Source organism: Dendrobates tinctorius, unplaced genomic scaffold (assembly GCF_039654945.1).
Source record: "Dendrobates tinctorius isolate UK_male_01 unplaced genomic scaffold, ASM3965494v1 ptg000010l, whole genome shotgun sequence".
In the NCBI taxonomy this organism is placed as follows: Eukaryota; Metazoa; Chordata; class Amphibia; order Anura; family Dendrobatidae; genus Dendrobates; species Dendrobates tinctorius.
In genome coordinates, this window is record NW_027361678.1 from 9886026 (window position 1) to 9905379 (window position 19354).

General features: G+C 45.8%; 1 protein-coding gene across 1 annotated transcript in view; it reads right to left on the reverse strand.

Annotated features, from left to right (window-relative positions):
* The window catches only part of SPTBN5 (spectrin beta, non-erythrocytic 5), a 313866-nt gene that overhangs the window by 274792 nt on the left and 19720 nt on the right, over positions 1-19354 (reverse strand). Inside the window, exon 3 of the mRNA XM_073586632.1 lies at positions 329-496. Within this exon, the coding sequence (XP_073442733.1) occupies positions 329-496 (168 nt within the window). The remainder of the gene's footprint in view (positions 1-328; positions 497-19354) is intronic.

The window sequence follows — 19354 nt, forward strand, 5'->3', positions numbered from 1 at the left end:
ATAGCAAAAACCTGCTGGACAGATTTACACTTCTTGCGGTAGCGTACTTCAGCTGATGCATGAGCAACAGCCAATCTAAGGCATAAAGCTCTTGACTGACGCATTTTATGCTTGAACACTTACTCATCAAGATTGGTGTACAAAATGCCAGACTTGGTAACTCAGACCCAATATCCTGCGCAAAAAGTCACAAGACTTTTGGAGAACTTTTCCGTGCACTTTCAGAAAACCATAAACTGTCATATAATTTGGAAGCTAAACTGTTACATTTGTAAAATAAAATCACAGTTTTGAAACCACAATAATTTTTCCAAATTGCACAATTAACCTTGGACTTTAGGAAAGTTAGAGCTTTGCTGTTGTTTTCCAAGAAATGGACTCTCATTTTTCCTCTTGCTGGTTTCGGCAGCTGTTCCCCCGAAATGAACTCCAGAAGACGTATCAGGTATAACCCATCTTTAAGTTCTGTGTAGATGTCCGTTATCGGGATGCTGTCCTGTATAAAAAAAAAAGAACAGATTTAGAAACCTCATGGATGGTGCATGAATCAACTATATCCACATTATTACCAAGGCATGTGTGTACAGTAGCCATTACATCTACAGAATTCCTGCAGGCCTCTAGGTGACGATTACAATCAGATGTTTCGACCTTTGGAATATTCAAGGGGCCTCATTAGCTAACCTATGTGGCGCCCCTGAGGGACCAGTCACAACTAGTGTTGAGCATTCCGATACCGCAAGTATCGGGTATCGGCCGATACTTGCTGTATCGGAATTCCGATACTGACTTCCGATATTTTTTCAATATCGGAATTCGGCATCGGAATCGGAAGTTCAGTTGATTGACGGCCTGACGTCATCATGATGCGCGGTGTGTGCGCATCATGATGCGCCGTCATTTCGGGCCTTCCGGGGGTCTCTGCCGGCCTGCCGGGGGGCTGTGCCGGCCTGCCGGGGGGCTGTGTGGACTGCCCGGGGTCTCTGCCGGCCTGCCGGGGGGCTGTGCCGGCCTGCCGGTGGTCTGTGCACCCTGTGGGGGTCTGTACCGGCCTGCCGGGGGGCTGTGCCGGCCTGCCGGGGGGCTGTGCTGATGTCCGGGGGTCTGTGCAAGCATCGTCCGATGGGACTACAAGTCCCATCGGGCGATGCCTGCTACCATGACAGTGATTGACACATTAGCCAATGATGGGACAGTAGTAGTCCCATCATCCGGCTAATGTGTTAAATGTTAAAAAAAAATACTACATACATACTACATGCATGCTACATACATACTACATGCTACATACATACTACATATATACTACATACATACTACATACATGCTACATACATACTACATGCATGCTACATACATACTACATGCTACATACATACTACATGCATGCTACATACATACTACATATATACTACATACATGCTACATACATACTGCATGCTACATACATACTACATACATACTACATGCATGCTACATACATACTACATATATACTACATGCATGCTACATACATACTACATGCTACATACATACTACATATATACTACATACATACTGCATGCTACATACATACTACATACATACTACATACATACTACATGCATGCTACATACATACTACATGCATGCTACATACATACTACATGCATGCTACATGCATGCTACATACATACTACATGCTACATACATACCACATACATACTACATACATGCTACATATATACTACATGCATGCTACATACATACTACATATATACTACATGCATGCTACATACATACTACATGCTACATGCATGCTACATACATACTACATACATACTACATGCTACATACATACCACATATATACTACATACATACAATACATTCATACAATACATACATAGACATACAGTACATATAACATAGAGTAACATACTTACCAATACTTGTCACATTGTTCCCCGAAGCCATTGTCTTTCCGGAATAAATATTAACATAACAAACCACAAAAATACTCACCCACGATCCGAAGCAGTCCACGAGTGTGTCCCACGACGATCTTGGGTAGAGAACTGCAGCATCAGATGATGCTGCCGTTCTCTACGGGCTGCAGGAATCCAATGACGGAAGGTAGGTATCCTTCCGCACTGTATTCCTCCGCCACTTAAAAAAAAAAAAGTCCCTAGTCTCACTTTATGCCATTGCTGTGTGGGAAATTCCCACGCAGCAATGGCATAAAGTGAGACTAGGGACTTTTTTTTTTTAAGTGGCGGAGGAATACAGTGCGGAAGGATACCTACCTTCCGTCATTGGATTCCTGCAGCCCGTAGAGAACGGCAGCATCATCTGATGCTGCCGTTCTCTACCCAAGATCGTCGTGGGACACACTCGTGGACTGCTTCGGATCGTGGGTGAGTATTTTTGTGGTTTGTTATGTTAATATTTATTCCGGAAAGACAATGGCTTCGGGGAACAATGTGACAAGTATTGGTAAGTATGTTACTCTATGTTATATGTACTGTATGTCTATGTATGTATTGTATGAATGTATTGTATGTAGTATGTATGTAGTATATATGTGGTATGTATGTGGTATGTATGTAGCATGCATGTAGCATGCATGTAGTATGTATGTAGTATGTATGTAGTATATATGTAGTATGTATGTAGCATGTAGTATGTATGTAGTATGTATGTAGCATGCATGTAGCATGCAGTATGTATGTAGCATGCATGTAGTATATATGTAGTATGTATGTAGCATGTAGTATGTAGCATGCATGTAGTATATATGTAGTATGTAGTATGTATGTAGCATGCATGTAGTATATATGTGTTATGTATGTAGCATGTAGCATGCATGTACCATGCATGTAGTATGTATGTAGTATATATGTGGTATGTATGTAGCATGCAGTATGTATGTAGCATGCATGTAGTATATATGTAGTATGTATGTTGCATGTAGTATTTATGTAGTATGAATGTAGCATGTATGTAGTATGTAGTATGAATGTAGCATGTATGTAGTATGCATGTTGTATGTATGTAGCATGTAATTTTTTTTTTTTTTTTTTACATTTTTTACATTTAACACATTAGCCGGATGATGGGACTACTACTGTCCCATCATTGGCTAATGTGTCAATCACTGTCATGGTAGCAGGCATCGCCCGATGGGACTTGTAGTCCCATCGGACGATGCCTGCACAGACCCCCGGAGCCTGCACAGACCACCGGCAGGCCGGCACAGCCCCCCGGCAGGCCGGCACAGCCCCCCGGCAGGCCGGCACAGCCCCCCGGCAGGCCGGCACAGCCCCCCGGAGCCTGCACAGCCCCCCGGCAGGCCGGCACAGCCCCCCGGCAGGCCGGCACAGCCCCCCGGAGCCTGCACAGACCACCGGCAGGCCGGCACAGACCACCGGAGCCTGCACAGACCCCCTGGCAGGCCGGCACAGCCCCCCGAAAGGCCCGTACAGACCCCAGAGAGGCTGTACAAGGGCAGGAAAGGGTTTTTCTTATTCCGATACCGGAAGTCCCATAGACTTGAATGGGACTTCCGGTATCGGAATCGGCGATACCGATACTTTTTTTAAAGATCGGCCGATACCATCCGATACGATACTTTGAAGTATCGGACGGTATCGCTCAACTCTAGTCACAACAGAGGTACTGCACCTCAGCCAGAGGTGTGGTATCCAACCTTTCAGCTAAGATGGAGACACCTGACCTAGCTACTGTAGGACAACACTACATCCACCACACACTTTAGCAGCAGGTGCTGAGCTTCACCAGCTCTGCTGGCCATGAAGGGGTATTAGAAGGTGGGTGGAGCTGGAGAGTGAGAGCAGGAGAATAGAGGGAAGTTAGGACAGTGTCCCCTTAGGGGACGAGGTGAGAGGACATGTGCAGCAGCTCCCTGTCAGCAGGGGCTGCTGGAAGAAGTACTGGTACGGACAGAAGGCAGCTCCCTGAAGGGGAAAGGGATTTTCCCAGAGGCACGGGTGAAGAGAATGATCCCCGTGGGGCTCGTTCCATGCTGACGGACGTCAGGTGGGGGAAAATCCAGGTCGCATAAGGGTCTCGGCCCCTTAGTCAAGTGGAGTGTACAACAGGGCTCAGCTAGCAAGCCAACAACTGTGGCGGCTTTAGAGGTCACAGCCAAATACCACAGTTATCTTCACCGGAAAGGCAGCCAGAAAGGATCAAAGAAACGCTCTGGGACCCGTTATCAGGCAGGATTCACGGCAGCTGGCCTGGGACACTGACTGTGAGGTGTTGTGTAGGAAGAGGCGAGAAAACAACACTGTGGAGATGGCCAGGGAAGGCATATACTGACAGTTCTGGAAAGGTGTTCTCTATCTGTCTGGACATTGGCTGGATCCCTCACCCGGAGGATGCAGCACCAAGCGGGCATCTGTGCTGCAGCCAGAACTGTGAGTAATGCTTTGGAACTGCATTCAGCAGTGTCCTTTGAATTCTTTCTGCAAACACCTTCTCAGCACTGCTACATCCTTTGCTTCACACTACATCACCATCATCTCTCTCAACATCTTTCATCTGCCCTGGGACTCATCTCTACTTGTGGAGAGCTATACCATCTCTGCTGCATCACCATCAGTCCCAGAGGATCTGCACTGCAGTTCTGGTCGTCTCTGATCAGACACCACAGGGGGCGTCACGAACACTTATTACAAAAACTATTTCTCATTCCCTCTAAATATTCCTTCTTAATTGGATGGACACCCAAGGCTAGGGACTGGGTCACCGTCGCTGTGACACTCATTCCTTTAAGAACCGGCCCGATACAGAGTAACCCACTGCCCTGGCGGGTGCGCCACCTACATTTTTGGAATTATACTTGAAGAATGTGTATGTACTGTAGATAACATGTATTTGGATGTATCACACCACATATAAAATCCAAGTATTCCATCAAATCTTTCTATTCCAGTGAGCTTTCCTACGGCAGCAGGATAATGAGCTGATAATCAATGGCTTTGATGCTGGAACTCCTAGTGATCATTTGTCATAGTGGGAATTTGTCATCAGCTATATGTTCTACCTGCAGTTGCACCTAGTATCAGCAGTGGTCGATAATACATGATCATGCAGAGTCATCCAGAATCAAAAGAATTGAATCTTTTGGGCCTGATTAATCATTTGTGTTTTTTTTAGTCACTTTTCATTTTTTTCACTTATGGTGTTTGCTGTATTTTTTGTACCAAATTCATCAAAACGCCACATGTGATTCATGCAGTTTAAAGAGAAGCTGCCAGTACGATTTTGTAAAGCAAAGATATTTCTGTAATGGTGATGTAACACGGATTAAATTGATACATTTGGTTAAGGAATCCACTGTGTGGTTCTTCTTTAATCACCATTTGAAATTTTCTGCTAATTAGATTTTGGTGCACAGGGACCAGACTGTGCACTGGGTCTTCTTCTCCCGCTCTGTGATTCCCCAGCCATTCAACCTGCCTCCGGTCTGTGATTCCCGGGCCCCTCTGCCTGCCTTCCTGCCCTCTCTGTTTGAAATCTCAGCAAAGACCTGTCATTTACAGACAGGAGGCAAGCAGAGGGGCCGGGGAATCACAGACTGGAGGCAGGCAGAGGGGTCGGGGAATCACAGACTGGAGGCAGGCAGAGGGGTCGGGGAATCACAGACTGGAGGCAGGCAGAGGGGCCGGGGAATCACAGACTGGAGGCAGGCAGAGAGCTGAAGTATAAGAGACCAGAGCAGGAGGAGCCAGGGAATTACAGGTCGGAGACAGGCAAAGGACTAGGGAATCACAGACTGGAGGCAGGCAGAGGGGCCGGGGAATCACAGACTGCAAGAAGGCAGAGGGCTGAAGTATAAGGCTGCGTTCACACGTTGCGGTTTTTTTGCGTTTTCACAGCGGTTTTTAATGTGCGATTTTGCAGCGAAAACTCAAAAAAACAGCATCCCATGCAATCCTATGGGATTCCGCAAAGCTGTGCTAATGCTGCGGATTTTCCCACGGCGGAATCGCATCGCGGAAAAATACACAACATGCTCATTAATTTTACGGAATCGCGACCATTCCGCCCACATAGGAATGCATTGTTCTGCTTACTTTCCGCATGTGGCTGTGCACACCATGCGAAAAGTAAGCAGAACATTTGCGGATAGTACCCATGGTCCGGAGGAGAGGAGACTGTCCTCCGGGCTGTGGGTACCATATCCCTGAAAAAATAGAATTAAAAAATAAAAAATCTGGTTATATTCACCTTCCGGCGTCCCGCGCAGCCTTACCGATGTTCCTGCCAACTCCCATTCCCAGTAATGCCTTGCTGCCAAGACCTGTGATGACGTAGCGGTCTCGCGAGTATCAAAGGTCTCGCAAGGCATTACTGGGAACGGGAGCATTGCGATGATCGGGAACGCTGCGCTGGACATCGGAAGGTGAGAAAAACACGATTTTTTATTTTTTTAATAATTTTTAACATTAGATCTTTTTACTACTGATGCTTCATAGGCAGCCTCAATAATAAAAAGTTGGTCACACTCGTCAAACACTGTGTTTGACGAGTGTGACCAACCTGTCAATCAGTTCTCCAAGCGATGCTCCAGATCGCTTGGAAAACGCTAGCATTCTGCAAACTAATTATGCTTGCAAATTGCTAGTTTTTCCGCAGGAAAAATGCGAGAATTTATAATGCGGTTTTCCCGTGGAATGGAATTCCGCAATTCCCGCAGTAACTTCTGCGGGAGTTCCGCAACGTGTGCACATAGCCTAAGAGACCAGAGCAGGAGGAGGAGCCAGGGAATTACAGATCGGAGACAGGCAGAGGACTAGGGAATCACAGACTGGAGGCAGGCCCTCCAAAGAAATGCCACCCCACACCATTACTGACCCACTGTCAAACCGGTCATGCTGAAGGATGTTGCAGGCAGCAGATCGCTCTCCATGGTGTCTCCAGACTCTGTCATGTCTGTTACATGTGCTCAGTGTGAACCTCTTTTCATCTTTGGCGAATTTGCTAATCCTGGTATTCTGTGGCAAATGCCAAGAGTCCTGCACAGTGTTGGGCTGTGAGCACAACCCCCATCTGTGGACGTCAGGCCCTCAGACCATCCTCATGGAGCCGGTTTCTAACCGTTTGTGCAGACACATGCACATTTGTGGCCTGCTGGAGGTCATTTTGCAGGGCTCTGGCAGTGCTCCTCCTGATCCTCCTTGCACAAAAGCTGAGATACCTCCTACTGCCCCCTCCTGGTGTACTGGCCTGTCTCCTGGTAGCGCCTGGATACTATGCCGACAGACACAGCAAACCTTCTTGCCACAGCTCGCATTGATGTGCCATCCTGGATGAGCTGCACTACCCGAGCCACTTGTGTGGGTTGTAGAGTCCGTCTCATGCTACCACAAGTGTGAAAGCACAACCAACATTCAAAAGTGACCAAAACATCAGCCAGAAAGCATTGGTACTGAGATGTGGTCCACACCTGCAGAACCACTCCTTTATTGAGTGTGTCTTGATAATTGCCAATAATTTCCATCTGTTGTCTATTCCATTTGCACAACATCATGTGAAATTGATTGTCAAACATTGTTGCTTCCTAAGTGGACAGTTTGATTTCACAGAAGTTTGATTTACTTGGAGTTATATTCTGCTGTTTAAGTGTTCCCTTTATTTTTTTGAGCAGTGTATATGCAATATGAACATAGCAACATTGCTATAACACTAAGAAAGGGAGTGGGATATTACACGGTCCCGATACATCCCTCACAATTATACCAGGATTTTGGGTATTACACCAGAAAGGGGGACATTATACCAGGGAGGGGGTATTATTCCAGAATGTGGGACATTATTCCAGAATGTGGGACATTATACCAGATTGGGAGACATTATGAGGGGTATTAAACCAGGATGGGGGGCATTATACTAGGATGGGGGGCATTATACCAGGATGGGGGGGAATTATACAAGGATGGAGACATATACAAGGATGCGGGACATATACAGTGGGGAAAAAAAGTATTTAGTCAGTCAGCAATAGTGCAAGTTCCACCACTTAAAAAGATGAGAGGCGTCTGTAATTTACATCATAGGTAGACCTCAACTATGGGAGACAAACTGAGAAAAAAAAATCCAGAAAATCACATTGTCTGTTTTTTTTTTCATTTTATTTGCATATTATGGTGGAAAATAAGTATTTGGTCAGAAACAAAATTTCATCTCAATACTTTGTGATATATCCTTTGTTGGCAATGACAGAGGTCAAACGTTTTCTGTAAGTCTTCACAAGGTTGCCACACACTGTTGTTGGTATGTTGGCCCATTCCTCCATGCAGATCTCCTCTAGAGCAGTGATGTTTTTTGGCTTTTCGCTTGGCAACACGGACTTTCAACTCCCTCCAAAGGTTTTCTATAGGGTTGAGATCTGGAGACTGGCTAGGCCACTCCAGGACCTTGAAATGCTTCTTACGAAGCCACTCTTTCGTTGCCCTGGCGGTGTGCTTTGGATCATTGTCATGTTGAAAGACCCAGCCACGTTTCATCTTCAATGCCCTTGCTGATGGAAGGAGGTTTGCACTCAAAATCTCACGATACATGGCCCCATTCATTCTTTCATGTACCCGGATCAGTCGTCCTGGCCCCTTTGCAGAGAAACAGCCCCAAAGCATGATGTTTCCACCACCATGCTTTACAGTAGGTATGGTGTTTGATGGATGCAACTCAGTATTCTTTTTCCTCCAAACACGACAAGTTGTGTTTCTACCAAACAGTTCCAGTTTTGTTTCATCAGACCATAGGACATTCTCCCAAAACTCCTCTGGATCATCCAAATGCTCTCTAGCAAACTTCAGACGGGCCCGGACATGTACAGGCTTAAGCAGTGGGACACGTCTGGCACTGCAGGATCTGAGTCCATGGTGGCATAGTGTGTTACTTATGGTAGGCCTTGTTACATTGGTCCCAGCTCTCTGCAGTTCATTCACTAGGTCCCCCCGCTTGGTTCTGGGATTTTTGCTCAACCTTCTTGTGATCATTCTGACCCCACGGGGTGGGATTTTGCGTGGAGCACCAGATCGAGGGAGATTATCAGTGGTCTTGTATGTCTTCCATTTTCTAATTATTGCTCCCACAGTTGATTTCTTCACTCCAAGCTGGTTGGCTATTGCAGATTCAGTCTTCCCAGCCTGGTGCAGGGCTACAATTTTGTTTCTGGTGTCCTTTGACAGCTCTTTGGTCTTCACCATAGTGGAGTTTGGAGTCAGACTGTTTGAGGGTGTGCACAGGTGTCTTTTTATACTGATAACAAGTTTAAACAGGTGCCATTACTACAGGTAATGAGTGGAGGAAAGAGGAGACTCTTAAAGAAGAAGTTACAGGTCTGTGAGAGCCAGAAATCTTGATTGCTTGTTTCTGACCAAATACTTATTTTCCACCATAATATGCAAATAAAATGAAAAAAAAACAGACAATGTGATTTTCTGGATTTTTTTTTCTCAGTTTGTCTCCCATAGTTGAGGTCTACCTATGATGTAAATTACAGACGCCTCTCATCTTTTTAAGTGGTGGAACTTGCACTATTGTTGACTGACTAATACTTTTTTTCCCCACTGTATACAAGAATAGGGATATATCAGAATAGGGGACATTATACCAGGATGGGGGTCTTTACACTTAAATAGAGATAATATACCACGGTGAGGGACATTATACCAGCATAGAGGACATTATACCAATATAAGGTCATTATACCGGGAAGGAGTCCAGGATGGGGGAAAATGTTATACCATAGGGACTAGGATGAGTAGCATTATTACTAGAGGGGGGGGGGTTATTACAAGAAGGAGCCAGGACAGGAGACATTATTACATGGGTGGCGAACGCATATGTCTTTATAGGATGTAGATCGCTACAAGGGTCCAGACATCTGACCAACATGCAGTGCGGCCCTAGTCCAGATTTTGCACTGGGGCCCACCAGATTTTATTTACGCCACTGCAATGCCCAGGTGCAACTTTTACCTCTATATTCCCTAAAGTAACGCCCTGAACCCACCCCAGGGTGTTATTTTACCACGGCACAATAACTATCAGAATCAGGGAGCGATTTGCTGTCTGTTAAGGTTAGGATGGCCTGGCTATACTGCACACAACATTCAGTCACGTTCCATCACAGTATCTAGCCCACATTTATTGCCACATAAAAATGACACTTTTATGATTGCGACTGACTCGTAATGGCAGCTCAGAGGTCAAAACCTGCTGCAAAAGGTATAAAATGAATTCTCCCATAGATTTCTGGGGTAATTTTGTGTTCCAAAGTTCTTAGCATTCATAGATAGGGAGGCGTTTATAACTAGAGCATGTAAAGAGGATTTGTCACCACATTTCACTAAACTAACCGCATACATTATTAAATATATTTTTAGATATGATGAGGCTGGCCGATGAGAAAAACGGATCACACACCCCATGTGATATGAACTTGAATGCACTTGAGCTCCCATATAATATACGGTATTATATCTGCGTTGCATTGTATTATGCCTGAGAGACTCCCTCTATCTGGAAAGTGTGTACCAGCTGCGATGACAATTCATGGGCTCCCTGCGATCAAGTTGTGGGGGAACGGGATAACCGAGGGAGCTCCCTCCCTGCTAACTAGATGCTACACTCATTGACTACAAAACATAGTGGATCACCCTGCGAGTAACATTGATTTCACTGATATCCACAATTTCGACTATGTACAGTAAGTATATTAGCTAGGCACTTGCCACTGACCACGCAGTTACAGAGGTAGTACCCACCCAGAAATATCAGTCATGGAGCCTTTCCTTTTAAACAATAAGTGTAAATTCACACGTGGAGTTTTTTTTCAGCAAAAATAAAAGAAAAATGTGCACTTTGTTTTGCTTGTGTTTTTTCCCATTCATGAGAATGGGTTATAAACAGGAATGAGCGATTGTGCTGGGATAAGGTGTTATCTGAGCATGCTCAGGTGCTAATCGAGGGTCTCCAGTGTGCTCGAAAAATATGTTCTAGTCCCCGCAGCTGTTAGACAGGCGCAACACCTGCAGGGATTGCCTAACAAGCAACCAATTCCTGCATTTCTTGTGGCTGTCGAACAGCCGCGGTGACTAGAACATATTTTTCGAGCTCGCCAAAGACACTATGTCAGCACCCGAGCATACTCAGATAACACCTTATCCCAGCACATTCGCTTATCACCAGTGATAAGGCTAGTTTCACACTAGCGTATGGAGGAGCTGCGGAGGGATGCGGACTTCCTTAGTGAAGCTCCGCCGCCTGCCACGCCTCCTCCAGTCAGCTCCGCCTCCATCGGCTTGCGGCCTGCGTACCCTATCTTTTGCATTGGGTATGCAGACCATGATGATGTATGTGGATGCCTCCGCATGCGTCTTTTTGACGGTGCGGCGACCAAACCAAAATGAAACATGTTATTTCCATGCAGAGTTGGACTGGCCCACCAGAGAACCGGAGAATCCTCCGGCGGGCCCTGGCTTCTCCTTCAGGAGAGTTCATAGTGCAAACCTTGCAGTTGCTATGGGGCTCTTCAGTGGGGGAGAAAGGTGGGCCCTCAGAATCAAATCCTCGGGTGGGCCCAATGTTCTTCAGTCTGACACTGTTTCCATGTACTATTACTGTACTAGTACTATTTCTTTCTTTACTTGCTGTAGGGTATATGCACATTTTTGTTTGTTTTTTTTCTTGGGTTTTGTCTCGGCTGCATATGTAGAGGACAGTTAGTGGCAACATGCAAAGGCAGAGAAGTAAGTAGCTGATATCTATTACCTTATTATAAGTGATACAACTATAGTATGGCTATGATAAGTCATTTCTCAGTTCTCATGCAGACCTGTAAGTGGATTGTGATATCAGTCCCTGGAAACAGGATAATTCCCCATTGCATATGTACACATACAGATGCATTAAGGCAGATTTCGTGGGAACGACAATTAACATTAGAGTTTTATTTATTTTTTTTGGGGGGGAGATGTGGGATGAAATCAGAGAACCGGAGGAAAAACATATGGACGCCATACAGGTGATATATGATGGTTCATAATCCTGGCCCACAGAGTAATGCACATAAGCGCAGCTATAGCAGCTGTTAGAAAGCTGGAGGCCTGCGGAGGTACAGGGACATCATTCATTTTTATGAGAAGAATCAACACAGCGTCCATCTTTGATGCTAAACATTAAGGCTATGTGCCCACAGTAGCGTTTTTGAACACTCAGGAAACGGGTTCTCCTTCCCAGAAAAAAACGCGCGTTTTTGATGCATTTTTTTCCGCGCATCTTCTGGGCTATAGGAAATAGCCAAAAACGCGGACCTAAGCGGAAATTAATGAACATGCTGCGCTTTTTACCGCAAAGTGTTTCCTTAGCGGTAAAAAACGCATCCATTGGCACAAAAAGGCCAAAATGCATTAAAATGAATGGGATGCTTCTTTTAAGCGTTTTTTATGCGGTTTGACCCCGAAAAGCGCATCAAAAACGCTTAAAAAAACGCAACGCGGGCATACAGCCTTAAGGAGTTGTCTGTTTTTATTTTAAAAAATATCAATCAATAAATAATTAAATAATAAAGGGACTTTGTCAGCAAAGAATGACTTTTCAAACTAAGCACAGACGCCGCTCCGCTCTGTGCACCCTTGACTTGACCAGACATTTAAGTGCACCTTCCCACCTACTTGTTTTCAACCTATTTCCGCTCTTCTCTGGCTCTATAAACTTAGAGCTATCAATCAAGATGTAGGAGCAGAAACCCTGATTCCAGCAATGTGTTATTTACTGGGCTTCTCGTTATAGTTTTGATAAAATCACAGTATTATCTGCTGCAGATCTACCAATTCTCTGATTGTGGAGCTCTAAATAACCCCTCCCACATCACTGATTGGCAGCTTCCTGTGTACACTGTGCATAGGCAGAAAGCAGCCACTCAGTGGGTGAGGGCGGGGTTACACAGAGCAGACTACATGGCAGGAGACAACTAATCCTCTACTGATAATCTCCTACTGATAAAACACTGATGTTATTAAAACTACAATAAGAAGCCTAGTAAGTGACACATCACTGGAATCTGCCCCTACATCATGGTGCTTTCAGATTAAATAACAAAAACCTGGTGACAGATTCCCTGTATATCACTATTTTCCAACTAGATTACGAATAAAAAATGTGTCACTGACAGGTGCAAAAAAAAAAAATCTTCCTTTATAATCCAGATCATTATATCCAAGCACATACTGACAAGAGAGGGGAGCGGTACACTTGCGCCTTTTAGTGAGTGAAGCATTTTTCATTCTTATTCCTATGGATTTAATGACTTCCTTGAGGCTGGTATGTAAGGCGTCTCAGCTCTCCGGTAATTGCCTGGCAGCAGCCTTGCAAGGTAAGATTGTAAAGCCTTCATCACTGTCTATGATGTTAAGTATTATTGCAATAAAGAACACAGGCCGGGGTTTGGTTAATCATTCACAATCCACAGACACAAACGCATCAGATTTCCTTGTCACGCATAAATCGATAAAATAACTTTGACATCTAGCAGGGAGTTCACAGAGCACATTGTAGGTGCCAAAATCTGTGATATCTGAGATTATTTTATATTACATCACTGCTGGATTTACTATTCATCCACACATTATAGGGGAGGATGTATGGAGTGGGCTCAGCTCCATTCACTGCGGGTGCCAGCTGTGTCATACAGCCAGCTCCTGCTGCTAACAGCAGCGACTAGAGCTGGCTCCCATTGCTGCCGATAAACCCCTCAGATGTTACTGTCAATCGCTGAGAGTAGCATTTAAGCATTAAGATCCTTATTAGGATTTGCGTAGAAGGCAGGCTCTCCAAAAATACGGAAAATAATGCAGAGAATTGATCCATTTTATTCATCCCACCTCACATGTACAGAAATAAAAAGTATTCAGAATATGGTATGTACCGTATTCCTTTATGGTAGCAAGAAAAACTAAAGCAACGTATACAAAAAAAAGCTCAGCAAAAAAGAAAACATGAAGGGTTTCAGAATATGGTAACCATAATTGTTGACAATACAATATATTTTTATATGTGGTATTATCATAATCGTATTGACCAGCAGAATACTGAGCCTGCTCCATACAGGGTGGGTTACATTGGTGTTATACTTCCGACATTGCACCTAAGGGTAGCTGCTGAGATCGAATCTAGCTTTGATTGTGGAGGTTTAACCCCTTAGCTACCACAGTTAGTCATGAATGTCAATGTTACAATAAACGAACAAGCAATTAAGTGATTCAAGCCCTGGAAGTAAGGAAACGTAAAAAAAAAATAAAATTATATATACATACACATATACGCACGCACACCAGATAAAATAGGCATTGAACATGTCACCACTTTTCTAAGTAAATCTATTTCTAATGGTGGAATTGTCATGAAATTCTCACCAGATGTCTGTAACAACCCATCCAATCCACACAGGAAAATAAATCAAACCCTAGATGTCCATATATTATATTATATGTAATAATGAGAAATGATACAGGGAAAAAGTATTGAACACATGAAGAAACAGAGGTGCAAAAAGCCATGGAAAGTGATGACACCAGCTAAAATCTATCAGTAATTATAAAGCAATCCTGCTACTTAGTGAAAAATAATATCAGCTGGTTCAACTTATGGCCGAGAAAAAGGTGTATCATTAACAAGGTGCCACAAAAGAAACATTTCATGTTGGGTAAAACCAGTGAGCTGTCTCAAGAACTTCACAACCTTATTGTTGCAAAACATACTAATTGCTAGTGATGGGCGAACCCGAACAGTAAAGTTCGGCGTCCGTACCGAACACCACCAGGAAGTCCGTGCTACTGTTCGGGTTCAGCTGCCCGAGCACCGGGTGTTTGTTGCACTGTCATGTGGTTGACAGCTCTGCAAACACTGCTTCTGATCGGCGGGGAAACCATCCCCACCAGTCAGAGAGCCATGGTTCCCACGCTGTCAAAAGACAGCGAGAGCGCCAAGCTATGATCAGAGGTATAAAGTTTATCTCTGGTCACTGGTATCAGCTGATGGGTCTACTGATCCTATCATCTGACACCTGCTGCCGCTAATAACAGTGAGAGAAGGAGCAGCGGATGGCAGTATTCATCTGACTCGCCCCGGAGGCAGTGAGGTACTCGGCGCCAGGCCCGTTAACTTCAATGGGAAATGTCACAGTGGCTGTGACCCGGTCCATAGCCTCAGGCGGTCATGTAAAAGGGGTAGAGTTGAATGGGGATAACGTTTGTGTAGTGATTCGTGACGCCACCTGTGGTTTCTGGTCAGAATGACCAGCGCTGCAGTGTTTCTTCTCTGGGACAGATGTTGTGGCGCAGCAATGATGTTGAAGCTCTCCACAGCTAGAGCTGTAGTCCCAGGGCAGATGAAGAGTTGGTAGATGGTGAGGGGGATGTAGAGTGGAGGATGTAGCAGTGCTGGATGAGTGGCGCAGGACTAAGTGGAGGACACAAGGGCTTGTAGTTCCAAAGGCTTTACTCACAGTCTGGTGCACACAGATGCCTGCTTCAGTGCTGAGTCCTCCTGCAAAGGGGTCCAGATAACTTCCAGAAAAGATGAAATGCACCTTTCCAGTCTTCCCTGTCAGTGTGTTCCTTTCCTGGCCGTCTCCAAACTATACGCTGCCTAAACTCCTTCTTCCACTCCAGCGTTTCACAATTAGCGTTCCGGACCAGCAGCTGCGAATCCTGTTCGGGCAACGAACCACCGTTCCCGTGACTCTATATAGCCGCCTTTCCAGTCGGACTAACTGTGGAAGGGGTGATGGTCCATAAAGCAACCAAAGCTATTGGCTTGCAAGTGGCACCCAGAGGAATGCGAACTAGGCTAGGGGCTGTTCCCTTTGCGACCAGTCCGATTCCTTCCTCCACCTGACAGCCATCAGCATGGAACGAGACCCACGGGATGACTTTCCAACTGTGTCCCAGGAAGAACCAATCTTCCTACGGAGAATCTGCTGTTTCTTTAGTCCAAACCGTCTGGCACTCCCCATGCAGTAGGGAGCTGTGCAGACTACGTCCTTCTCCTTCCCTCCCTCCCTCTCAGGGGATCTGTCCTAACCTCAGCCTAGACTCTCCCACCTTGCTACGCTCCGCCCACCACCCAGCACACTTCGTGTTCCAAGCAGGGAGCCATGTAGGGTGCTCTGCTACACTACTGTGTGTGTATGGGTGTTGCAATCTGATTGGGTGCATCCATCCCACCTGGTCGTGGGATACCACACCTCTGGTTGAGGTGCAGTACCTCTGTGGCGTCTGGACCCGCAGGGGCGCCACACATCAGCTGCTCCTGCGTTGTAAATAAATCATTTAAAAAGTGTCGGTTCCCCTGTATTGGTGCTTGGTGAGTATAACTGTGTTTGTTATTTTTAAATAAAAATGGAAAACTGTGTTTTGTTTTATTTCTAATAAATGATTTTATTCTGGCTGTGTCTTTATTTACCATACAACCATAGGATTACCAAGCCATGGGCTTGATGTCACCTGACAATACAAAGGTGACATCAAACCCACAAATATGAACCCTACTTGCCACCGATACAGGGCAAGTGGGAAGAACTGGGCAAAGCACCAGAATTGCCGCATCTAATAGATGTGCCTTTTCTGGGCAGCTGCGGGCTGCTATTTTTAGGCTGGGGGGGCAATATCCATGGCCCCTTACCAGCCTGAGAATACCAGCCCCCAGCTGTCTGCTTTAGTAAGGCTGATTGTCAAAAATGTGGGGGACTCCTTGCAGTTTTCTTTAATTATTTAAATAATTAAAAAAAACAGAGTGGGGACCCCTGTATTCTTGATAACCAGCCTTGTTGAAGCTGACAGCTGAAGGTTGCAGCCCCCAGCTGTGAGTTTTGCCTGTCTGGTTATCAAAAATACAGGGGAACCCACACTGTTTTTTTTATTATTATTTATTTACAGCGCAGGAGCAGCTGAAGAATACTCCCATCTGCCGCTCCTGCTCTCACTGTTATTAGCAGCAGCAGGTGTTGGATGATGGGATCAGTAGTCCCGGGTTCAGAACCGGGTACTGTTCTGGTACCTGAACCCGAACTTTTTGTAATTGTTCTGCCAAATCTGCCAGACCCAGACATCCAGGGGTCCACCCATCTCTACTAATGACATTGGTTACAGAAGAATTTCTAAATTACTGAAGGCTCCACTGAGAACTGTTGGGGCCATAATCCAGAAGTGGAAGAACATCTTCACCTGAAACCGGCCACGACCCGGTGCTCACCACAAGATTTTAGACAGTGGAGTGAAAACAATTATCAGAAGAGTTGTCCAAGAGACAAGGAGCACCTGTGTAGAGCTACAGAAAGACCTGGAATTAGAAAGTACAATTGTTTAAAAAAACTTTAAGTAATGCACTCAACCTTTATAGCCTGTATGCACAATCACCACGCAAGGCTTCATTGCTGAACAAAAAGCATTTTCAAAAGAGTTTAAAGTTTGCTCCACACAATTTAGCAAGTGTCACGTACTCGCTTCTCAGCACGTGACTTGGTGTTGCACCTATGTGGCGCCCCTGAGGCTTGGTCGCCACAGAGGTACTGCACCTCCTCCTGAGGTGTGGTACCCCACCATCCAGGTAAGTTGGAGGCTCCTGACCATGCTCCAACACCTGCATCCCACACAACACGGTAGTTCAGCAAAGCTACATTGCGGCTTCCTGCTTGGAGTGTAGCAGAGCACCTTTGGTGGCTCCCTGCTTGGAACACGAAACGTGCTGGAAGGCGGGTGGAGTTTAGAATACATAAAAGAGTGGGAAGGTTTAGGATTAGAGGTCAATCTGTGAGAGGAAGCCACTCAGAGAGGAGTGAGGAAAGAAGATCCCTGAGAGAGGGAAGGAGGTGCTGCAGTAGACCTCAGTGACCTGGGTCTGCTGGCATGGGAAAGGAAAGAAAGAGACAGACATTGAATTGAAACCTGATCTTCCATGAGAGGGAGAGATTAGTACGGAACGAAGGAGTAAAAGGGAACAGAGGACGTGGGTTAGAGGAAGAACCCTGCCTAGAAGTTCTAAGCGCAAGGCCAGGGCCCGGTCCCCGAGGTTGTATGGACAGTAATGGTTCTGCAGCAGACACCGGTGGAGTAGTGGGCTGTAAATGCACTACTCCCATCTAAGACTTGGGGGCACAACAGCAACACTGATAGTGAGCCGGGATTCAGGAGTAAGGAGTCCCCGAAGCAGGCTACAGCTGTCTGCCGTACAAGTAGAGTTCTTGGGAACATCTGTCAGGAGGCACTCCAGTGTAACTCAGTACTAGGAGTACTTCACACTTAAAGGCGCTATAAGAGGAGACGTTCAGAAAGGTACATGTTGGCGGAGCGTTGGAAGGAAGCATTCCATCTGGCCTGGAGGTTGATTGAGTCTCTGACCCGGAGGACACAGCACGGAGGCAGGCACCTGTACGTGTACTACAGACTGTGAGTAAAGCTTTGGAACTACAAGCCCTGGTGTCCTCCATTGATTCTTGCGCCAACACACCCAGCACCGCTACATCTGGGTACCAGCTTCTACACCGCTTGTGCCTCTCCTCGACCCCTACATTTACACTGCCCTGGGGCTACAGCCCCACCTGTGGGGAGCTTCACCATCTTGGCTGCAACACACCACCAGCCCCAGAGGATCTGCACGCAGCGTCGGCTCAACATCTCACTTGCCGAACACCACAGGTGGCGTCACGAACTATTCCATTAATTACATTCCACGATTCAAACCCCCCATTACTTGGGCGCCCAGGGCCACGGACCAGGTCACTGCTGCTGTGACACATCCCGCTGACACCGGCCCAGTACCGAGTACCCCACGGCCCTGGGAGGGCGACCCACCTACAAGGGTTAATCTATCTACTCTCACTCAGACCAGCATTCAACCTGTCCTATGCCAATGGGAGCATAAATCACACCCCGACACAGACCACGCACCCCACTCATACACGCTGCCACCAGGGGCGTACATAGAAATCATGGGGCCCCATAGCAAAAGTCTGAATGCCCCCCCCCCCAAAAAAAAAAAAAATCAACAGGCGCTTTTAACTCCAGGCATGCATGTTATAGGTCAAACAATTAATTTTATAGCTAGTCTTTGATTTTTTTCTCATTTGAGTAAAAGAATAAGTAAAACACTTACATCCAGTTTGATATATACCTTGTAAAAGTCAAAATGGAAGATTAAGCAGGACAACCTCATTAAGCTGTCTACAATAAGACCAGCGATTATGGAATCTGTCGGCACAATATGACTGCTCATACCAAATATGTCCTCAGTGCACCCTTGGCAGAGCTAGATAGAAAGGCAGAAGGTGCCCTAGACTGGCCTC